Source organism: Xyrauchen texanus, chromosome 21, assembly GCF_025860055.1.
Source record: "Xyrauchen texanus isolate HMW12.3.18 chromosome 21, RBS_HiC_50CHRs, whole genome shotgun sequence".
Lineage (NCBI taxonomy): Eukaryota > Metazoa > Chordata > Actinopteri > Cypriniformes > Catostomidae > Xyrauchen > Xyrauchen texanus.
Window position 1 is genome coordinate 26,822,670 of NC_068296.1, and position 24,887 is coordinate 26,847,556.

A 24,887-nucleotide genomic window follows, 5' to 3' on the forward strand; every position below is an offset into this window, starting at 1 on the left:
GGATTTATCCACTGGAGTCTTATTTTGAATTGAATTACTTTCATGCTCCATTTATCTGCTTTTTTGAGCTTGCATTGTGTGGACCTACAGAGCTGAGATATTCTTCTAAAAATCTCTGTTTGTGTTCATTTTCTGGTTGAACTATCCCTTTAAGGCCAAGTCCACACTATTACATTTTTGTTTGAAAATGAATACATTTTGCTAGTGTTATCTACATTATTATTATTTTTTTATGTAAAAGTGTTGGCAGTTTTACAGTTTTTACATTTTTGCTCAATGTCATGACACTATAAGGTGTTGATTAGCAAGATAATGTAATGCTGATATTTCTACAAATATCTACTTTTTAATTATAAATAGTTTTCTATACAAACTTATGGTAACAGGGATGACAATATAAAATTGTCCCCTACTGACAAACCTAATAAAAGTATAAGATAACGTGATAAAAAAGATGAGACACTTGTTTGTACTTGTAGAATTTACATCCTGACATCATTTCATTGTGACAGAGATTTTATTATTATTATTTATGTAATTGTACACCTGATTCATATTGTAACAGGGTTGACATTTTACTTGGGGAAACAATTTTAAATATTTAAAAAATAAATACTATGTCAAATAAAACATATCAAAATTGTATAGAGAGAATAAATACTAAATACTAGCTTTTACTTCCATGTCATTTTTTTTTCAATAAAAATACAAATATTTGCGATTTTGGTGGCTGACCCATTGCGTTTCTGAAACAGCGGCAACAGTAATATGATAAAAGACCAATATTCTAAAATTAATTAATGTATTAATAATAAATAATTAGTTCAGTAAGTAATATAATTAACTTGAACTATATGTATACTGAAAGGATTATATTGAGGTTTATTTCTCTGGTCCTGTCTCCTCTATGCCAGCTCCTTTCTGCTTCAAAGTTCTTCCAGCTGGAAGCCTTACAGAGACACTGTGAGATCATCTGTGCCAAGAACATCAACACAGAAACCTGTGTGGAGATCTACAACCATGCTAAAGTAAGAGCAGTTAATATATGTTAGCGATCATGTCATCATATTTATCTTTCCATATTATATGTGTATGGAACTTTCTTTCCTCGCTTCACTCTTAGTTCCTGGAGGCACCTGAGCTGTCTGCCTACATCGAGGGCTACTTTCTGAAGAACATGGCGGTTCTTATAGAGCTGGAGCCATTTAAACAATTTCTCTATAACACACCGGTGGAGAACTGCTGCCCCGATGTTTTGCATGACTTGGAGAAGACACTGACAACACGCATTCGCTCCATTCATCTGTCCTCCTCTAAAGGATCCATTGTCTAAAACCTCTCTGGACCACATCAAAGCATGCAGAGATCCCAAGTGTGCGCTCCCTCCAGGACTCTAGTGCAGTCTAAATGTGTTCATTTAGTGGCAGTAGCAGTGCACTTATACTTTAGTTCCTCAGCTGAGTGTACACTTCATCTAGAACTATTGTTATAGCTTCTCAAGTGCTGGCCAGTTCACCTGACCTGCCTTTTAGGGTACAGCCATAAAGGAAACAATGCCATTTTATACTTAATCTCAAAACTGAATAATAATAACCTGTACTAATTTCTTTGGAATATTGTGATAACAGTTACTAATTTTAAAGCAGTATGGAGAAATACAGCAGCAGTGTGGTGACCTATAAAGTGCCACGGTTACTTATGGAAAGGCTCTAAAGCAGTGGTTCTTAACTGGTGGGTCATGACCCAAACTTGGGTCACAGATGTTCTGATAGGGTCACAGACAAAATTGAAAAAACAATGCTTAATGCCAGTAATATAATTCAACGAGTCACATAATCATGTATATTTATGATAGCAAAATAAATAGGCTTATAAACTTTTAAAAGGGAGGAGAAATATATTCCAATATCATTAAATATGGGTTCACTTGCAAAAAGGATAGACATGAATTGTGCAGACCACAAGATATTTAGTTTGCATTTATTGGCTGTGGAGATGAGTGTTATATTGAATATTTATTTTTTTATTTAATATTACAGTATATTACTATTATTAATATGAATACATTTCAATGTTTTATTTTTCAGAAATTATTTTGGTAATGTTTTGTGTCACTACTTCATGTCCAATTTTAAATCTGGGTCCTGAAGCAAAACCAATTTTGAACCATTGCTCTACAGCAAGAAGGGCACACTTTTGGTAGAGTACTTTATGACCTAGGGGTACGAGAAGTTAGAAAATCTATATATAAAAAAAAAAGCAACTCTCATTTATTGTCAGCACTGATAATAGATGTTCCCATATTTGCTTCCTATATTTGTATTTCCACTGGACCATTCACACAGATATTCTGCCTCACGGTTGTACAGATATTACTCCTATTATCAGCAACCATATGTTTAGAAGTGGATGCAGAGAATGTGACTGCCAATGTAAATAAAAATTGAAATCTGTCACATGGAGTCACTGATCTCCAACTGTAAGTAGATGTACATAAAACTGACATCATCATAAGGCTTCCATTGAGAACTCACAATAATGTACAAAAGAAGTGTTCTTGAAGTCGTGTTAATTGTTGTAAATGTAGATGAGCATGCAACTATTTTCATGCTTTGGTTTTGTCATGTCTTGCAATGATTTTACACTTTTATGTGTGTGTTGGGGGGTCTATTTTGTCAGAGATAGTGAATTATTATCAGCATGGAGAGGCAAAAATGTAGCTGTGAATCCCCCGGACAAATGACTGATTCAGAATGTGCCTGCAATACGTTCTGATGTGCTGTGTCTCTAATGACATTCGTGTAAAGTCACTCTGTGATTAAATCAATGTTCTTTATAAAGATTACTACAAAATACTCATGCTTCTTGTCTTTTTTTTTTTTTTACAGGCTTGTGGTCTATAATGTTTGTTTGTTTGTGTTGTAGGAGCAACTAAAGAATTGAAATGCGGTTTGCTGAAGTTTAATACTGTTAAAGGCTTTCTCTTGTTTTATGGAAATCGTTTTTGTGTGTTTAAGTGTGAAGTGCATCTCAGCCCTCAAGTTGTGGAGTGTACTGTATACAGTTGAAGACAAAATTATTAGACCCCTAAATTATTTTTCAAATATTTCCCAAGTGATGTTTAACAGAGCAAGGGGATTTTAACAGTATTTCTTATTATATTTTTCCTCTTGAGAATGCCTTATTTATTTAAATTTGCCTGGAATAAAATTATTATTTAAAATAATTAAAAAACTGCTAAGGTCAATATTATTAGCCCCCTTAAGAAATTATCTGTTTGATTGGCTACGGTACCAACCACTGTTATCCATTGACTTGCCTAATTAACCTAACTCGCCTAATTAACCTAATTAATCCCCCAAGCCTTTAAGTCAAACTGAGGATTAGTATCTTGCAAAACAACTAGTGAAGTAATACTGTCATCATGGCAAAGACAAACTAAATTTGTTTAGACTTCAGAAAAAGAATGGGGGATTCTAATGCTCACAAAGCAGGAGAAGGATATACACGTTTATCAAAGCATTTTCAGGTGTCAAGAACTGCCGTGAGAAGTATTATCAAGAAGTTTGTAGAGACCCACACAGTGGAGAACAAGACTGGTAGAGGCAGGAAGCGAAAGAAAACTGGTGAGAGAGGTTTCTATAGACCCAAGAACAACTGCCAAGACACTAATGAATGATTTAGCCAAGTCTGGGATTGATGTCTCAACGAAGACAGTCACTAGAGTCCTACACAGGACTGAACTGCAAGGTTGCAGACCAGGAAAAACTCCACTTCTGAAGAAGAGACACCTGAAGTTTACCAAGGACATAGAGAAAAATGATGCATACTGTAAACGTGTCCTTTGGTCAGATGAGACAAAACTAGAGCTCTTTGGCCATAGAAATGTTGCCTATGTTTGGAGAAAGAAGGGAGAGGTGCTCAACCCAAAGAACATTGTTACCACAGTGAAACGTGGCAGTGGTTGTATAATGCTGTGGGGATGTTTCAGTGCATCTGGGAATCTCATCAGGGTCAAAGGAATCATGAAAAAGGAAGACTATGAGAAGATTTTGAAAGACAACCAGGCAATCTGCAACAAAACTTGGTTTGGGTCGACATTTCGTCTTCCAGCATGATAACGACCCAAAGCATACCTCACTTCTGGTGAAGAACTACCTCCAAACGAGCAAAGTGAACATCCTTAACTGGCCTGCACAAAGCCCAGACTTGAATCCCATAGAAAATAGAAAATAAGAACAGATGTAGAGAGGAAGAGGGGCAGAGAAGGAGGGCAGCATGAAGAGGTGTTTTGAGAAAGGCAGGAATACATGAGTCTGAAAAGTGCAAAGAAAATTGTAATTTCTTTGAACAAAGATGCTTTGTCCACCTATGTGGGAGGTGGTTGCCCAATGGTCATGGATCTGGGCTGCTGATACAAAGATTTCAGGTTCATATCCAGGAAGGGGTGGTCTGTGATCTTCAGATCCTATAACATAGGCATACATTAAACCCCTGATTGATCTAGGAACTTTCCTTTATTTCAGTAAATCACTTGACAAGCACAGTAGCCCCAAAAAGTATATGAACTGATACAAAATTTACAAATGTCATTACATTGGATTAAATATCAAACCAACATCTGTTTATTTTAAAGTAAAATAGCACAAGCCCACATTTGTTTACAAAATTAAGTTTGTTGGGTTTTCAATTATAGAACAAAATATATACATAAAAATTTGAATTCTATAGTGTCCCACTGGGAACGTGTACACAATTAGTCAAAAATCAAAGATGGCGCTACTGTGTGAATACGTACTATTTAACCACGGGTTGGCATGGTATAATGTGCTCAGAAAAAGCCTAAATCGTCGCACTCAGTATGGTTAGGGTTGATATATTGTATGTATCTGTATGCAAACAGCGTACTTCATATTTAAAAACTATATCAAGGGGGTTACCACATATTTATTTTCAGTGGATCTAGCTCATATTTCACCAATGGAGGTGAATGTGCTGAAAGCTTAAAACCCCCTGATCTAATGCAATGAAGTGCATGCATTTTTACAGTATGGCCAAAGTGTCCATATTATTTTATTCTAAAGACATGGACCTGCCCATATTAACCTGAGGTATCTGAGTTTGGTAAATTCCTGGAGAAGCCTACTACAGGACAAATTTTGCATTTCTTTCTGACGTGCACAGTGTTTAAAGTAGAAAGAAACTATTTTATAGGAAGATACGCTTTAAATATGTGCCTTTAAATTATGTACATTTAAAAAAAGATTTAAAAAAATAAAAAAACACTCACACACACACACACAGCCAGAAACACAATGTTTTAGTTGTTGGACATCCTCCCACTTGCATATTAAAGGTCCACAGTGTGAGTATTATATGTGTATGCGTTCCCAGTGGGACACTATAGAATTAGAATTTTCTTATGATTTAGATGAGAATAAAGAGAAACATTAAGTTTCTCTTTGCTACAGCTCACAAAATTTACACAATCTCTTTATGCCCCGTAAACTCTTACAGTTGAATGACTATTGAAATCCAGTGATAGTAAATCAGTAATACTTCTGCAGGGATTTCAGTGGCTTGGCATGCCTCTGTTGTGTGTTTGTGTGTGTGCGTCTCTACATGAGCATGTGATCTTTTTGTAGAGCATATTCAGAAGGCTGTAGAGTGTGGTGGAAGGAGGGGCTGTTTAAAAAGGTCTCCATGGATACTGCTGATCAAGGACAATTTTGAACATCAGCATTGCTGTGCAAAGAACAAATACAACACTGAGCATTTTTACACACTTTTACTCTTCTCATCTGTTTCCCTTTTATGCCTGTAAAGCAATATGTGGATGATATCCACATAGTAAACATTCTGATTCTGAATAACCTGATTGGATCTATTTGCAGCAAAGACATACAGTATGTGATGAAGTACTTGAATCTTCTGAAATGTGCTCAGTCAGTTGATGTAACATTTGACGAACATGTGATGGAGCTTACTGCCCACTATTTACAGACTTCTGAAGTCCTGTAGGATATCCAGATTCACTGGCCTGTTTTGTCCTTACCAATGCTGCCTGTAAAAGGGAACCCAAGAGGGAGGAGTCAAGAGGAAACTGCACTGCTTTGTTATTCACAAGATTTACAAGAATGGGTTTATATACATAATGTAGCTATACTTTGGGAACAAATGTGTCCCTATACCTTTGCCAAATCTGACAAATGCTCCCTTGGGGTAATTTTGGGACATCCTCGTTTGAAAAACAATTATTCATAAACTATTAAGACGCTGTGTTTTTTTATTATTATCATTATTTTTTTGTATTCTGAATATGTGAAAATCTTTATTTTAAGGTTAGGATTTGGGTTATGGCTAAAATGTACATTATTTATAATACAATAGTGTAAGAGGCCTATTATATATAAAAATCATCTGAATCATTACCTCTGTAAAAAATAAATTTAGTTAATGCAATGTCTCCATCATGCTAGAAACATTTGTGATGTGTGTATCTTTGTACAAACATGTATTGCCTTTTTTGTTGACATGTACTCACATAGATGGGAAAAGGCATCTGTGTGCATGTCTACATTGGACAATTTGTTTCAGATAATGGGCATTCTTTCTCTCTGTGTGTTTTGTGTGTGTGTGTGGCAGCAAGGGGTGATGATTTATGTGTTACTTCTCTCAATGAGTTGAGCAGAGCAATAAGTGGCTCTGGGCTCAGCAGCCCCTCTTCTGAGCCCCATCTCACCCCTCCATTTGCATTCATAGGCCAAAACTGGCTGGCAGGGCAACACGCTTTATGTTCCACCCCTTTAAATGCTCCAAAAGTTTTTTATTGACTCTGAGTGGAGGGGACAGAAAGCGAGCGAGAGGGAGTGAGAGAGCGAATGGGGAGTAAAACAAGAAGACCAAGACAAAGATAAAGTAATACTGGAACCTTGGCTAGTTCTTGCACCATCACAGCGGAGGGGGAACAGGTGGGCTAAGCTGACATAAACAACATCTTGAACCTGGAGGCAGGTGAGTGGGAAGGAGAGATTAAGTTAAAGAGGATCAGAGAGATAAAATGAATGAATGTGCTAAGAAAGTGAGGCTGAGAATGAAGTTGAGAGTATGAGGGAAGGGTTGATGTTTTCAAACTTTTGATGAATGATTGCCTTCGTGCTTTTTCCCTGCACTTCATCCTCTTTATTGCTCTGTGTTCCTGCGCTGTTTACGTAATACCATGAAAGTGCTTTGTATTCATTGTGCATGTGGGTTTTGAAGAGGGAGCTGTTTGATTGCAGTTTAGTTCTCTATCATTGAACAAATATATTCCTGTTTTTCCCTGGAGATAGAGATATTGGTAGTTATTAGTGAAATGTAGAACCGACAACTCATATTGTAGGTCTCATGAGATAATTTATCAGTGTAAAGATAAAATATAGAAGCTTTTAGTACAAAACAGACACTTTTGTGTTCCTGGAGCACCTTCAAGCCACTGCTTTCTCTAAACAGTAAAAAAAATGCATTTTTCAAAAGCTTGTCACAGTGTAACAGCTCTCAGCGGGTTGCAGTTATGTCACTGTAAAGCCCAATATTTATGCTCCAAATATTTTCTTAAGTGTGTCTAATTAAGCAAATGTTCCTGTAAATTTATTGAATGTAGCAAAATGTTGAAAATGTGAGTAACCAATTAGTCTCACAGTTTTATTTGTAATGTTGTCTAAATATTATAGATATGCTATTTAGTACATTATACAAGGTTAGGCTGATGTAATGTTGATATCTAGTAACATTTAAAAGGCACAATTTAAAGCTAAGTAGTGTAAACACATATCTTTATCTGAATTTTAATGCACTGAAATTATGTCAGCTAATTTAGACATAATCTTATCTCTGAGCTTCCAAACTTAATCTGGGCAATCTGTGGGAACAACATAATAAAAACATGGGTATTACATTTACATTAACAATATGCACTGTTAATTATTATTGTATCTTATATAATGGCCCTGGAAAATTTGTAAACTTATGGCACACTTAAAAAATGTTAAATGTCTTTGCATTAGATAATAAAATATCAGACCAAATGGAATGTTTTTTAAAGAAAGCACACTTTTTAAGCAAAACATTTTACAAAAAGAGCTTTTTTATTTTTAAATGATAAAACAATATGTCTGCTGTGCAAAATTATTATAAGAAGTATTTGGACTCTTCCTGGTTGTCAAATGCTAGTGGAAAATATATTAGTGACACCTGTACACCTACTTATTCCTGCGATTATTTATGTGTGGCAGCAGTACAATGCAGATGAGCGGGTCAAGAGCTTCAGTTAATGTTCACATTAACCATCAGAATGGGGAAAAAATGTGATCTCCGTGATTTTGATTTTTGTGGTATGCTTGTTGGTGCCAGACATGCTAGTTTGAGTATTTCTGTAACTGCTGATCTCCAGAGATTTTCACACACAACAGTCTCTAGATTTTACTCAGAATGGTGTCAAAAACTAAAAACATCCAGTGAGCATCAGTTCTGTGGATGGAAATGCCTTGTTGAAGAGAGAGGTCAACGGAGAATGGCCAGACTGGTTTGAGCTGACAGAAAGGATACGCTAACTCAGATAACCACTCTGTACAATTGTAGTGAGCAGAATGGCAGAATGCACAACATGTCAAACCTTGAGGCGGAGGGCTAAAACAGCTGAAGACCACGTTGAACAATAGTGTTCCTAATAAAGTGCTAAATTAGTGAATACATTCTGTCATGAACTACACATCTGAGAAAAGTCTAACTTTGTTTTTTTGCACTTTTTTTACACTTTTGTATCTAATGCAATGACATTCATCCATTTTTCAGTATATCTTAAGTGTCCAAATACTTTGTGGCCTCTGTATTTCTTTGATTGGCTGACCTTGAGTTGCAAACTTTACACGCTCTCTTTATGCCCCGTAAACTCAATAATCAGTTGAATGATTATTGAAAAGCCAGTGATAGTAAATCAGTAATACTTCTGAAGGGATTTAATTAGCTTGGCATGCCTCTGTTGTGTGTTTGTGTGTGTGCACCAATAAAAGTGAGTGACAAGTATCATGTCTTGGATAACATTTAATGTCCTTTGGGAACTGAGGTAAGTTTGAAGTATCATTAAAATTATTCAAATTGTAATCTGCCAATAACTTGTAAGCCAATAAGGTGAAGCTTTACCTTCACCTGTAAATATTTGCATTTAGTGAGATTTATATCAAATAGATTTTTGGGAGCTATAGATTTTAGGATGCAACGGGAAGAGGCATCAGCCCAGGAGATGTTCAGCTATGCCCAGATGTCCAGCCTGGAGCGAAACAGTGGGATAGGAACCCTAAGTCGGCATCTGGAGGGAGAGAGGTTGGAGAGAGACAGCTACATAGTAGATGTCAGGAATAGTGACCTGCAGCTGGATAAGCCTGGGCCATTACATCCCTGCTTTAGCTACAGAGTGTGGCTTTACAGTGTCATCATTGGGGTAAGAGCTTTCTGGTTGCTCAGCAGATTTTTACTTCTATGGATAAGAAGCTTGGCACTTGAGATGCATTTTCTCTCAGTTACACTGTATATTTAGTTGGGTCCAGAAATCTGAGACTACCTTGAAAATCTGGGATTCAAAATCTAATTCAAACCTGGGAATGAACAGAGTTTGAGGATTTCAACAAATCTGAAACAAAGAAATGTTATGAAGCGGAATGAGAAAATGTTTATATTCTGCACTATTTCTAGGATTCTAATCAAATAAGCAAATTTGTGACATTGATTATGGTGACTCCTGTGTACAAAAGGTAATTTCTTAGCTTCTATTGAAGCACATTAGATGCTCTTTAGAACATACATTAATTTCGAACAAATGCAAAGATGCATTTTTACTATAGGTCTCAGACTTTTGGATCCCACTGCATCTAAGGATTCATTGTGACCATCTGATTCTGACCCCCAGAGTAGCTTGCTGATAGTGGCAGCTTCCTCTCTCTACATGGGTAATGTGTTTCCAGCTGCAATGGACTATCTGCGTTGTGCTGCTGGATCTGTGAGTATGTCTCCTCAGGATACACTGTAAAATCAAATTAGTTGACCTTACTTAGATTTTTTTGAGGCAATTGGCTTGCGCGCTAAAGAAAACTGAAAATATGGAAATAGTTTTCGCTGCACATGGAACATGAGTGAATGGGCACTTATTTGAGAAGACTGAATTCCTTTAATAGAATAATTAAACAAATAAATCGCAAGACTTGGTCTTGAAAATGTGGAGTGGTGGTGGTGTAGTGGGCTAAAGCACATAACTGTTAATCAGAAGGATGCTGGTTCGATCCAAACAGCCACTGCCATTGTGTCCTTGAGCAAGGCACTTAACTCCAGGTTCCTCCGGGGGGAATGTCCCTGTAATAAGTGCACTGTAAGTCGCTTTGGATAAAAGTGTCTGCCAAATGCATAAATGTAAATGTAAATGAAAATGTCTCTAAGCAAACCATACAGACGTAGGTAAATTTGCACCAGCTTGCTAATAACTCTGGTGTGCACTCACGCTGGTGTGTTCATGTAGACTGATCTTAAGTGACTAAGCAATGTAAACAAAATTAGCTTTTGGCCTCAGTGTAAGTGAAGCTCCAGGTCACACCTACCAACGATGTGGACCATTGATAATAAGGTGTTTAGCAGCCGCTAAGACTTTTTGATAAAAGTTTGCGCAAGAGCTATTACGATTTACTGAAACGAAAGCAAAAACACCTGCTTTTAAGCCAGATTTTGTTTTAAATGATGTCACACACGTTCATTCTTTGATTTTACATGAAGAATATATCAGGCCTCAAATCTGCACTTTTGTAAAGTACACCTGATTAAAGAAAAATGGCTTAAATTTAACAGGCACCAGAGGTAACACTAATCACCTTAATGGTGACTTAACACAAAGCACAACTATCAACCAGCTACAACAAAACAACAACAATAGTCATAAGAATTATATAAATTTTTCTATGTATTATTTTCTACATAAGGTTCCTTGTTTTGACCAAACATACATAATTAATTTAAGCGCAAGTGCTTATGGGTATTCAACACAGGCACAATTTTGCATTTGATAATTTTCAGTTGAAATTTTGAAAGCCAAAGTTTAAAGAATGTATATATTTGAGTTAAGATTGCAATGTGACATTTCAAGTACTGTTTAATCAGGACCATTTAAATGTTTTTATTAATAACAACTTTAGGGTTTAAAAAGTAACATTAACTAGTAAGAAATACAAAATTAAGCTTAATTTGAGTAAACTATTTCTTTTTTCAAATTGAGATAACTATTAGTATTTACATTGTAGTCCTTCACAGACTCATATGCTCATAGATGAAGCCACTGGCCTGTTTGACTTTGACATTATGCTTGGCTTTCCGGATTTCAGAGTATACCAGCAGCAGTGGTGAGCTTCACTATTGCCAAGAACAGACAAGTTGCAGTAAGTGAAAGGATATTTTTCAGCAAATACAAAAACATAATTTCTGTCAAGTTGTTAAAGCCTTCTCAGAACTAATTATATTGATTTATGGATAAGATTTAAATTGCTTGAGTGACTGCTGCTGTATGCCAGGATGTAACCACATATTCAGGATTGGGGGACCAAAAGTATCAATTTAATAATCAACCATGGAAAAGCCCCATATCAGCAGACTTCTATTATGAATATTGGAAGGGATATGTCCCCCTCAATGTCTATGGTTGTTTACGGACCTGACTGTATGTAACTCTACCTATGTTTGCAGGTGTCTGATTTTCAAATGGTATATGTGTCTTCCTTTGCTGTGACAACAACGTGTTTGGTGTGGTTTGGATTTAAGCTCGCTATTAGTCTCTCGGCTATCAATGTAAGGACATCACAACTCTAATCCCAACAATACAATACTATGTAATGTGCATTTTACATCTCTAGTCTGTACATTCAAAAAAAAGAGTATGTAATGTAACAGTTACATACTATTTGTCATCTTCAAGATTAACTTTAGCCTGCTCCTGCTTATTGTGCTGGAATTGCTCACAGCCAGTACTGTTATTCTATCAGCGCATTCGGCTGAGGATTGCTACAGACATGGAAAGGTGTGACCATTTACATATATAATCTGTCCCAGAAGGATATTATCAGGATATTATGTCAATGATTTACAATATTTGTCTGTAGCACATTTGATTAGCATTTTCTGTGTTCCCTCCTTTGCATATCTCTCAGCTCTTTTAATTCTTTTCTTCATTGCTATCATCCATCTCAGCCAGTGTATGATGGCCCTGTGGTTGTAACCCCGGCTTCGTTCCCCACTCGTCTTCCCAAGGCTTATGCTGTGAGTTGCAAATGAGAATATATGTGTAAATATGCAGATGTGGGAGACTCGAGTCATATGACTTGACTCGAGTCAGGCTCGAGTCGCAATTTTCTGGACTTGAGACTTACTTGACTAGATCTCTGAAAAGACTCGACTTGACTTTAGACTTGACTCGGACTTGTGCCTATTTACTTGAAATGACTTGTGGAAATTTTTTTAGATATTTAAGAATGAACAATATATTTTCCAATAAGTCGGCGAACCCAAGCTACTCTTCTTTATACGCATGTGTAATCAGGAAGCCGCTTGCCGTCTGCCAAAACAGCAGATCCCTCTGCGGACAACATGGACACAGCAACAACAACACCAGCTCCAGCCCCGAGGATAATAAAGTTTGGGTTTAGAGATAACGCGTATACGGCCAAGAAAAGAACGGCTGTGTGTAATATCTGCAGTGCCAAGATAAGTGATTCATCGGTCACAACTTCAAATTTCATTCGTCACTTCAAGTTGCACAGCGAGAAGTAAGTGGTTTTGCTAGTTCTCTTACGAGAGGTTCTCTCGTATTGCGTAAGCTAGCTTACGCTACGGGAAAGATTCATCTTTTCTGAGATATTGAAGCCAAAAAATTATCCTTAATTTTTGTATCCACTGTCAACGCAGTGCGGCAGCTGCAGACCTTGAGCGAGCTAGCTAGCGAGCTCATAGGTTGCTCTGCGGCAACTGCTGCAGCCTATAGACGAGCTTGGGCGAACTCGCATCCAATGAGAGGCGTCCGCGCGCTCACTGCATCAAAGCCCGCCAAAATGGGCGTGACTAGAGTGCATATAAGCGTAGTTCGTAGGCTGGAACCCTGATTTTCATCTCTTCAGTGAAGCTCTCCGCATCGCTGACCTGGAAGCCGCGTCGCCGTTCGAGGGGCATCTAGCAAGTGTTGACAGCGCTAGAAGAAGCCGGCCGTCTCAGCCACCTTCAGCCATCCTGCGAGCTACGCCATCCGACGACGTATCCTTTTATTCAGCAAGCTAGTTCTCACGAACTATTCACAAAAGAGTACGAGCGTCTTTTTCAAGATGCCTCGCTTCACTTGCGCCTCATGTCGCGCCCTTCTCAGCACAGGAGACCGCCACATCATCTGCGCTCTCTGCCTGGGACTGGGGCACGCAGAGCTCGCCCTCACTGAGGGCGGATGCGATTTCTGCGAGGAGCTACCGATGTCGACCCTGCGGGCTCGACTCGAGCGGTCAAAGCAGAAACCGCCGCGCCGCCTACCCTCAGCCGCGCAGGAAGAAGCGCCGCTCACAAAGGCTGCCGGAAACTGTGGTTGAAGCGACTGCCTCGCCAGAGCCTCTCCCTCGAGCATCGTTTTCACCCTCCCCGCCCCCCCGGGACGCGCAGTTGCCGCCGAGCGGCCGCACTGCTGCCATCTCGGATGACGAAGCGGAGGATAAGGGCCGCTGTTCCATCATGGCTTCGGACAGCGAGGAGTGGACAGGCTCCCAAGCCTCCTCCTCAGCCCAGGAATCCAGCAGGACCCGCGCCGGAGTCGAAGGGGAGTTAACACGCCTCCTCACACAGGCCGTCGACCGCCTCGGCCTCGAGTGGTCACCGCCCCCTGAGCAGGCACCCAACAGACTCGACGGCTGCTTTCTTCAAAGCCATCGCCACTCCCTTCCTGCCGGAATTACATACGGAGCTTGCAAAGTCGTGGAACGCTCCTTTTTCAGCCAGGACCCGTTCACACGTCTCCACCTCTCTCGCGTCGGTGGACGGCGCCACTGAGAGAGGCTACTCCTCCATCCCCCCGGTCGAGGACTCGGTAGCAGCACACCTTTGTCCGCACTCCGCGAGATGGCGTTCCAAGCCTGTGCTCCCGTCTAAGGCCTGCAGAGCGACTTCCGCCTATTTTCCGCCTATTCCGCCGCCGGCCAAGCCGCATCTGCTCTGCACTCAATGGCCGTTTTGCAGATCCTACAAGCAGACCTTCTTCGGGAGTGGGATGAGAAAGGCAGGCACCCAGAGGCTGTTACTGATCTACGAAGCGCGACAGACCTCGCCCTTCACGCTACCAAAGCTGCAGCCCAAGCTCTAGGGAAGTGCATGGCCTCGCTGACTGTGACCGAGAGACACTTATGGCTAACACTAGCCGACATGGGAGAAGCAGAGCGCTCCACGTTCCTCAACGCACCGCTCTCTCCAACCGGTCTCTTCGGCTCCGCGGTGAGTGGCATTGTTGACCGCTTCTCAGAAGTCCAGAAAGCCACCCAAGCCATGAACCTCTTCCTGCCGCGTCGCGCTAGCTCCTCTGCAGGCCGCTCACGTGATCAGCCTCCTGCACGAGCCTCTTCACAGCGCCCAGTTCAACAATCTCAGACTTCTCAGCGTCGACAGGGCGGCCGCCCTCGATCGCGCTCAGACAGCCGCCGCAGACCGCCGCCCCCCCCCCGCGGGCCTCGATCTAAGGTAACGCTGAAACCCGAGCAGCCGAAGTCTTCCTAACTGTGTTGAACAAACGACGGCTCAGTCCCGCCGCGGCCGGACCACCGTCAAAGCTTTGCCCCCTGTCAGTCCCCTTCTCTCAGGCTACTACAGTGGTGAATTTAGCAGCCAACAAGCCGGTGACACTGCCCGCTTGCCTGCACTCAAACGCCGTTTTCACGGCGACCCAAATAAATCTTGTAAAGAGCAAACATGTCTTATGTGTAGAAAAAGTGCCCACAACCCAGTGTTCGCCCCTACACACAAGCATAACACATCCCGTGCCCCTATCAGAGCACGCTCTCATAAAGCGGTTACGAACCGCTCGAGCGTCAGAGTCAATGAAGGCGCCCACAAATGCATGCGCGCGCCCATTCTCTGGCCGCTCTGTCACACGACCAGCCCTATGTGTAGAAAATGTGCCCACAATCCAGTGTTCACTTCTGCACACAAGCACTGCATGTCTCGTGTCCCCACCAGAGCACGCTCACATAAGCGGTTCGAACGCTCGGCTAGAGTCAATAAATGCGCCCACAAATGCGTGCGTGCGCCCATTCTCTGCCCGCTCTGTTACACAGCCAGCAACCATTCCTCTGTGTGTAAGTCCCGTGCTTGCGCATCACGTAACAGATGTGACTCTTTCCCCATTCATTCCAATCGGAAGTCACTCACAAAACAGCCTGTTCATGCTGTCTGCGAGCAATCATGCATGAACACACTAAACGCGCTCACACATTTTGTTCAGCGCTCTGTGTGCGGCAATCAGAGCGAATTGGCCATTCACCCTCTAGCGTTACGCTTCAAAGCGTGGGAAGCTATTCCAGGGATATCCAAGTGGGTGTTAAGCACAATACAACAGGGCTATTTGCTACAGTTCGATCGCCGCCCCTCGCTTCAGAGCGCGGCTCGAAACCACTGTGAACACGGAAGCAGCGTGCTTGCTTCGTTCAGAAATAGCAAGCCTTCTGTGCAAAAGGGCCATAGAAAAAGTGCCACCCTCTCTGAGCGAGTCGGGGCTTTACAGCCGTTATTTTCTTGTTCCCAAGAAAGACGGCGGCCTCAGACCCATATTAGATCTCAGGGTTTTGAACAAGGTGCTTGCAAAAAGACCGTTCAAAATGCTTACAATCAGGAAACTCCTCGCGCATGTGCGCCAGGGGGACTGGTTTATTTCTCTCGATCTGAAAGATGCATACTTTCAGATTCAGATAAATCCCGTCACAGGCCATTCTTGAGATTCGCTCGACGGCCAGGTTTATCAATACACCGTCCTTCCGTTCGGCCTGTCCTTAGCACCCCGTACTTTCACGAAGTGCATGGATGCGGCGCTCGCACCCCTGCGGAGTCAGGGTTTGCGAATTCTGAACTATTTGGACGACTGGCTGATTATGGCTCAGTCACATATGGAGCTTCTGTCTCACAGAGCAGTTCTCCTCAGCCATCTGAACAGTTTGGGTCTTGCAGTCAATTGGACCAAGAGCTCACTACAGCCCAGTCAGACCATTTCCTTCCTGGGAATAGAACTAGACTCCGTGGCAATGACGGCTCGCTTATCTACACAGCGCGCACGCCGTGTTCAGCGACTAGCTGCATCTTTTCAGATGAACAGCCTCACGCCTCTGAAGAAATTCCAGAGAGTGCTAGGTTACATGGCCTCAGCCGCAGCAGTACTTCAGCTGGGTTTACTGCACATGCGCCCGCTTCAGCATTGGCTAAACACCCGCGCGTCTCGCCGGGCTTGGGCCACAGGCCGCCAGCCCATCAAGGTGACTCAGACCTGCATATCAGCTCTGCAGCCCTGGACAGTGGCCGAATGGCATCAGCGGGGAGTGACAATGGGAGCTGTATCTCGCCGAAAAGTAATCTCGACAGACGCATCCAACACGGGTTGGGGCGCGGTCTGCGAGGGCTCTACGGTTTTCGGCCTATGGTCAGTTCAGGAAAAGCTCCTTCACATAAATTGTCTGGAAATGATAGCGGTCGAGTACGCGCTCGTGCGCTTTCTCCCGGTCATTCAGGGTCACCACGTCCTGGTCCGTTCGGACAACAGATCTGTGGTATCCTACCTAAACCGTCAGGGCGGTGTCAGATCCAGGAACCTCTTCCATCTGACAAAACGCATACTGAGTTGGTCCCAGTGCCACCTGCGCTCGCTGAGGGCGACGCACGTGCCAGGCCACCTGAACGACGGCCCGGACAGACAATATTCCCCCAGGGGAATGGTCCCTGCACGCTCAAACAGTCCAGACGTTATGGCACCTATTCGGCAGAGCAGAGATAGACCTCTTTGAGTCCAAAGAGAACTCTCACTGCCCAATATTTTTCTCGAAAGCGAGGACGCCGCTGGCCCAGGACTGGCCCAGACGCCCGCTTTACGCCTTCCCTCCCGTCTCGCTATTGCCACAGGTAATGCAGAGGATCAGGGAAACGCGTCACTCGGTGCTCCTCATAGCCCCGCGTTGGGAGAATCAGACATGGTTCCCGGAGCTTACGCAGCTGTCACTGACAGCGCCGTGGCCCATCCCAGTGAGAGCAGATCTCCTCTCTCAAGCTCGCGGCACAATCGGGCATCCCCACCCAGAGCGCTGGGCGCTGCATGCGTGGGTGATCAACGACTACCCGTCGCTCTGCCAGAAGGAGTAATAAACACCATCATACACGCTAGAGCCCCTTCCACGAGAAGACTCTATGCGTCAAAATGGTCTGTGTTCTCAAAATGGTGCACCGACAGAGACCTGGACCCACGGACATGTGGGGTGTCGTCGCTGCTCAGTATTTCTACAAGAGCTGCTGGATAAGGGCAGATCCCCATCCACGCTCAAAGTGTATGTGGCGGCCGTTGCGGCGTTCGCTGAACCCCTGCACGGCCAGTCATGGGGTAAAAACGAGCTGGTCATCCGCTTCCTCAGGGGAGCTAGAAGGATGAACCCCCGCGCTCCCCATCGGTTCCTATCTGGGATCTTTCTATAGTTCTCGAAACTATGAAAGCCCCCTTTCGAACCACTTCAATCCGTGGATTTGAAATACCTTTCACTCAAAACCGCTTTTCTGACTGCCCTGTCATCAGTCAAACGTGTGGGAGACCTTCACGCGCTGTCTGTCAGCGCTGCGTGTCTTGAGTTTGGACCAAGTGACTCCAAGGTCATTTTAAAGCCTAGACACGGCTATGTTCCCAAGGTGATCGGTACTCCTTTCAGAGCACAGGTCATTTCCCTATCGGCGCTGCCAGCACCGGATAGCGAACGCGACGCCAATCTCCTTTGCCCGGTCAGAGCACTGAGATTGTATACTGCGCGCTCCGCTGCTTTCAGACGCTCCGAGCAGCTTTTCGTTTCGTTCGAGGGCGCACCAAAGGTCTCGCCGCCTCGAAACAGACACTATCTAGATGGATAGTGGACGCTATTGCTGCTGCATACGCGTCAAAAGACCTGCCGTGCCCGTTGGGCATTAGGGCTCACTCCACTAGAGGCATGGCATCCTCGTGGGCATGGTCCAGCGGAATTTCCATTCACGACATATGTGTGGCAGCGGGATGGACTTCCCCTCCACCTTTGTCAGATTTTACAATATGGAAGTGCCCGCTCTGCAGGCAAAACTACTAGCGGTTTAATACGCTACAGCTCCCCTGGTGAGCTGCACTGATGGGACACATTCCACACAGACCGGCACCGCCGCTCTGTCGTTCCCGTCCTACTATGTGCTTATGTATTACACAATCAATGACCCGCATTCTTGCCGGCCAAATATTATTTCCCCACTCATAAGGGCTCCCCGGGTCCCCCCTTAATTCCCTGGGGCTCATACAGTGGATGCTTGGCGCGCACGGCGTTGACAATGGGTTCCCGTGAGCGTAAGCTAGCTTACGCAATACGAGAGAACCTCTCGTGAAGAGAACGTATCGGTTACCTAACGTAACCTCGGTTCTCTCTAGATGAGGGAACGAGTATTGCGTAGCCGGCCGTGCTTCGCGCCACGAGCGACTTTTCGCTTCAGTCAATGAAAACCAGGGTTTCAGCCTACGAACTACGCTTATATGCACTCTAGTCACGCCCATTTTGGCGGGCTTTGATGCAGTGAGCGCGCGGACGCCTCTCATTGGATGCGAGTTCGCCCAAGCTCGTCTATAGGCTGCAGCAGTTGCCGCAGAGCAACCTATGAGCTCGCTAGCTAGCTCGCTCAAGGTCTGCAGCTGCCGCACTGCGTTGACAATGGATACAAAAATTAAGGATAATTTTTTGGCTTCAATATCTCAGAAAAGATGAATCTTTCCCGTAGCGTAAGCTAGCTTACGCAATACTCGTTCCCTCATCTAGAGAGAACCGAGGTTACGTTAGGTAACCGATACGTTTTCAAGCACAAGGTTTTCTGTGGTATCTATCTACTTCCAACTTAAAGTGTAAATTAAATTGCAGGTTAACCACCACAACCAATTAATGTGTAAATTTAAGTGCTCAATATGTATATTTTTAAAAATTTCTTAAGTCTTAAAATGCCTTAAAATAACATTTATTGGGGTTTCTTCAAAGGAAGCATGTTTTTTTTTTACAGTAACTAGGCGATGACGTTATAAGAGGGAGCGCGGGCGGTATTCCACTCACTCTGTGTGTGCGGGTTGAGGGAGAATAAAATAACATGTTTGCAGCGTTGAGCGATGTAGCCAATCACAAACATATGTGTTGATTTCTTGAACGCAATGGCCAATCAGAAGCATTTACGATAGACTTCCCTCACCGCTCAAAACAGACTTTTTGTTCAGTGCTGAATTCTGTATGCTGGCAAATCCTCTAATTATAACAAATAAAGTGTATGTATTATGAAAGCTTCATTGATAATAACAGAGATGTGTGAGATCGCGATGAACTGATGTCAGCTTTTTAGGAATGATCAAGTCATGCCAAACCATGCACTGTCCAAACATCATAGTTTAACATTGAAGTGGTCAAGGGTTAAACTTGTTATGGACAAATACATAAATATGGTTTGATCTGATATACGGTTAATAGCTCCATAAATACTGGGGCATGACCTGATATTTTTTTTTTTTTTTTACATTATTAAAGATATTAGAAAACTAATGAAAAGCCCTAGAGTAACATGATCATAATAGTTAGTTTGTGGATAACTCTTAAAACAATGTTGGGTTCATCACCTTTTAAAAACCACTGCCTCACTTGTACAGTAATATATTTTTTTTTTTTTCTGATATTGATATTCTACTTTGAGTATGCAACCCATTGTTTGGTGTCTGATGAGATGACAGTATAGGTATTATTACTATATGTTGAGATGGGGGCATGTGACAATGTTCAGTCCATGTTTACACAGATACATCAGGGTATTCATAGAAAGAAATGATCCAGTTTAACAGCTGTAGTTCTGACTCCTGCTGAGAAGGGAACATCAGCACATTCTACTGTCTGAAAAACTTACAATAATATGAAATTCCCAGATATATGTTCTTAGTTCTTTTTAAGCGTGTTCACGTTGGCCTAATTGGATTAAATTGAAACTTTTAATGTTTTTGTTTAGTTTATACTTTCATAGGGGACATCACAGCAAAATAACTATATGTAGGCCTAGCAGAAGATGGGAAAAGTTTTATTAATTCTTGTTTACTTGTGTTCATTTAATTTATTTTTATTTTAGAGCATTTAAAGTGCTTCTTAATGATATTTTATTTATTACACAAGTTAATTTATTTATTTTTGTAACCCATCAGCCCTCTGTGTCTAAATAAGTAATAAAAGTCCCAGAGTTAAAAAATGTGTAAAACTAGCCTGTGTGCGACTTGGTATGACTTGATGACTAAGTTGCGGCTTGACTTGACTTGACCCTTACAACAGAATGACTTGACTTGACTTTGACTTGACCCTTACAATTGAATGACTTGACTTGACCCTTACAACAGAATGACTTGACTTGACTTGACCCTTACAACAGAATGACTTGACTTGACTTTGACTTGCAATGTTAAGACTTGGACTTGACTTGAGACTTGCATTTAGGGACTTACTCCCACCTCTGTGAATATGTGTGTATGCTGGTGTACGATGTGCACTGTAGATATGCAGCAGTTTCTCTGATGCAGGTAATTGAGGTTATAGTGGGCATCTCTGCTGTTTTTGGAGGAATTATTTCTCTCAATTTGGGCGCTCTCCTCCCAGAACCATACCTCTCTGTCACTTTCTTCTGGATTCAGGTAGCTGTGAGTATTGATTTAAAAAATATTATTACATTTTAAAATAGTTGATATACCTCTAACATTAGAATCATTCAATGCAATATCGGTTCGCGGATAAACGGTTTATGTGTGTGATACCCCTGCAGTGTTTTCCCAGTGCCATTGCCAGCCATGTGGTGGCAGAATACCCCAGCAAGGGTCTGGTGAGTCACCATCAGGGTCTCTTCAGCATTAAAGCAGTCCAGACAAACGTCCCTGCAGGCCAATAACCATTCTCATTCATTTAGCCTGTCTGTCTGTATATAAAGAGTAATTTTCTCTAAGGACTTCTTTTTTTTTTTCTTGCTCCCTTTGTCTCTCTCTTTGTCTCTCATCCCACACATACTGCTGTAGGTGGAAATGCTGATTGCTATAAGTAGTGTGACCTCATCACTCCTTTTCTCAGCCTCTGGATTCTTGTCCAACAGTGTGATCAATTTTATTGAGATCTTTCTGCATGAACTACCATTAGCAAAAGTAAGTTCAATGTTATTTCTGTGCATCAAATCAAATTTTGGCCTGTGGCATTTTGAGAATAGTTGACCCAAAAAGGAAAATTGTGTAACTATTTAATCACCCTCATGCTATTTCAAACCACAAAATGCTGTAATTTTGTGGAACAGAAAAGGAGAATGTGATGAATCTTCATGTAGCTCTTTTGCATACGGTGACAGTTCATAGTGATTATGTTTGTCACATCTGTGTGCCACCTTATTTGATTTGAGAAGTTCAAATCAAATCACTTTATTGTCACACGACAAAATACACGAGTGCAACAGTTGAAGAAAATCTTGGGTGCAGTTACTAGCAACATAGCAGTCATGACAGTGATGAGACATATACCAATTTACAATAAACATCAGATTTACACATCTAATATACACATAATTACACACAACACAATACACAACTAATAATATACAATGTACCGTAAACAATACACACAATATACACACAACATAGAATACACAGTATACAATAAAAATAGTATATTTAAAATATACAGTAGGTTGTATTGTGCTGTATTGACATTCAGGTTGATAGTCACTTGCCAGTGTGTTGAGAGAAGAGAGAATATAATTTATGACAGTCCAGTGTGAGATAATAAGATTAAAAAATTGCAGTGCTGATGTATATTGATTGTGAGAGATCAAGAGTTCAAAAGTCTGATTGCTTGGGGTAAGAAGCTGTCATGAAATTGGCTGCTGCGGGTCCTGATGCTGCGATATCGCCTGCCTGAAGCAGTGAGAGCAGCCAATGACTTGGTTGGCAGGAGTCTCTGATGATCCTCCAAGCTTTTTTCACACACTGTCTGGTATATATGTCCTGGAGGGAGGGAAGCTCACCCCGATGATATGTCTGGCAGTTCGCAACACACTTTGCAGGTCTTTGCGGTTGAGGGCAGTACTGTTGCTGTACCAGGCAGTGATGCAGCCAGTCAGGATGCTCTCTACAGTGCTGGTGTAAAACCATGTGAGGATGTGGTGGTTCATTCCAAACTTCCTCTGCCATCTCAGGAAGAGGCGGCGCTGGTGAGCCTTCTTCACAACAGCCCCAGTGTGGACGGAACATGTGAGTTCCTCTGTGATGTGGACACTGGTACTCCATTGATAGTGATATGGCTGTGTTCTCTGTCTTTTCTCCTGAAGTCCACCACAAGCTCCTTGGTCTTACTGATGTTGAGGAAGAGGTTGTGCTCCGGACACCAGAGTGTTCACCTCCTCTCTGTAGGAGTTTCATCATTGTCAGTGATCAGACCTACCACCACTGTATCATCAGCAAACTTAATGATGGCATTGGAGGTGTGTTTTGCCACACAGTCATGTGTGTACAGGGCATACAGGAGTGGGCTGAGAACACAGCCCTGCGGGGCTCCAGTGTTGAGGGTCAGAAATGAGGAGATGCTGCTACCCATTCTAACCACCTGACGTCTGCCTGACAGTAAGTCCAGGATCCAGCTGCACAGCGAGCTGTTTAAACCCAGAGCTTGGAGTTTCACATCAATCTTGGAGGGCACTATGGTGTTGAATGCTGAGCTGTTGTCTGCAAACAGCATTCTCACATACTGTATGTGTTCCTTTTTCCAGGTGGGAGAGAGCAGTGGGTAGTGTAGATGCAATGGCATCATCAGTGGTTAAGCAAACAGCAGTGAGTCAAGTGAGGTAGGCAGCACAGAGCAGATGTAATCTCAGATTAGTCTCTCAAAGAAATTGCTAATGATGGGGGTCAGAGCAAAATGATGCCAGTCATTTAAGCAAGTGATTTTGGATTGCTTTGGTACAGGCACAATGGTGGACATGTGGACATAAGAATTGTAGACAAAACAAAAAAAAACCGCAATATTGGGTCAGAGCTCGCAACGTAGCAGCCATACTCTGCGCCATCTTGAACGAATCTTGAAATATAACAAATGAGTCATATGGACAACTTATATGGTGCTTTTATAATGTTTTTTTTTAGACATAGGCACTTTTTGCGTTCCATGGTACAAATAACAGCGTATGGGTTTGGAACGGCATGAGATATATTACACCTCAGATACGTTCTCTTTTTTACACCCATTTTAGAGGTTGTTTGAAGTGCATTAAGGCTGTGAACGTGTGTTGTGCATGCAGCAATATTTTGACATACTGCAGCTTGTTCTGATGGGGCTACTGCTGGTGCAGGCAGTGCTGACATTAGCCACTATAGTACAGTGTGCTTCATACAAGAGCCGTCTCCGCATGGGAGCAAATGAATGGGATGCAAGACATTGTGAGGTAAACATACAAACATACCTTTATATACCATGACTGACAAGTCATTTGAGTACATGAAGTGTGTTGTACTGTGTGTGTTGTATGGTCCTTGTGAATGCACGTAATGTTAACAGAGAGAGATTAATAGACTGAAAACTTTGTACTGTACATCACCCACTGTAGTGAGATGAAAACACAGGCACCTTGCAATGGCTAAGTTGTTCCGCCCATCTTACTGTCACTATGGTGGTTTTTTGATTGACCAGGGATGATGTCATGGTGGCCATTGGAATATGTCATCGGGTTATTTCTTTTCAGTCTCTTGTGTCAGCCTCTCCTCTCATTCTTTATTTACAGCAACAGACGTAAAATGGCACACTCAGTAAGTTTGACAAAGACAAGGCCTGGAAAGCAGTGGTGGTCCAAATGGCCCAGTGAGCAGATACATGAATCAGAAGGCAAAAAATATGGAAAGAAATTGAAAGATGAGTGTGAGTGGAGAATGAGAATGTCGGCAGGAAAAGCTGCTTGGTGGAGATAGTGATTGACAAACCTTTGCAAGCATGAGAGGAAATGGAATGTTACGGATGAAGGAATGTAACTGGAATCATCTGAAAATTGTAATTCTGTAATAACCATCAGCTGACACTATATACTCTATCTGTCATAGAGTATATAGATTTGATTAAATAAATGACAGTTTAGTCAAGAAAAGACCCAAGTCACAAAGTGTGGCAGGTTTTGTGCAAGTCGTGTCTCACAATCATGAATATAGCCTACCACAGCAGTGTGAAATATAAATCATGAGCGAATGGCTGAACAACAAAATATATATGCAAGTAAATTGTAACCCATGCATTTAAAATCCACAGTACTTGTTTTGCATTATTGAGATTGAAACTGCACGTATTATACAAGAGATTGGCAGAGTAGGGTCTTAATGAATTATGTCTTTATAAATTCTAACACACTGTAATGTACCATATTGTAGTTCAGAATGGTACCATTTGCAAAGCTGCAGACAACAGTTTCACTTTATTAGATTTTAATTTTGTACAAATGCAAAAATGTAAGTTCTACATTGTAATGGTTTTGAAGATCAGTAAAATTTAGAGGATGTTTTTGTGGAGTGTGAATTTTAG

General features: G+C 42.0%; 2 protein-coding genes across 2 annotated transcripts in view; both read left to right on the plus strand.

Moving 5' to 3' along the window:
• Positions 1-2,848, plus strand: part of LOC127661844 (ankyrin repeat and BTB/POZ domain-containing protein 3-B) — a 94,937-nt gene extending 92,089 nt beyond the window's left edge. The window contains exons 16-17 of the mRNA XM_052152770.1: positions 915-1,028; positions 1,124-2,848. Of these exons, the coding sequence (XP_052008730.1) occupies positions 915-1,028; positions 1,124-1,333 (324 nt within the window). The 3' untranslated portion in view covers positions 1,334-2,848. The remainder of the gene's footprint in view (positions 1-914; positions 1,029-1,123) is intronic.
• Positions 2,849-6,906: 4,058 nt separating this feature from the next.
• Positions 6,907-24,114, plus strand: LOC127661880 (membrane protein MLC1-like). The gene is made up of 12 exons (XM_052152824.1): positions 6,907-7,014; positions 9,226-9,478; positions 9,944-10,033; positions 11,400-11,453; positions 11,758-11,859; positions 11,987-12,088; positions 12,259-12,327; positions 20,876-20,992; positions 21,115-21,171; positions 21,362-21,484; positions 23,623-23,766; positions 24,103-24,114. Exons 2-12 carry the CDS (start codon positions 9,251-9,253, stop codon positions 24,112-24,114), a joined length of 1,098 nt encoding a protein of 365 aa, XP_052008784.1. The 5' UTR covers positions 6,907-7,014; positions 9,226-9,250.
• Positions 24,115-24,887: the final 773 nt, after the last annotated feature.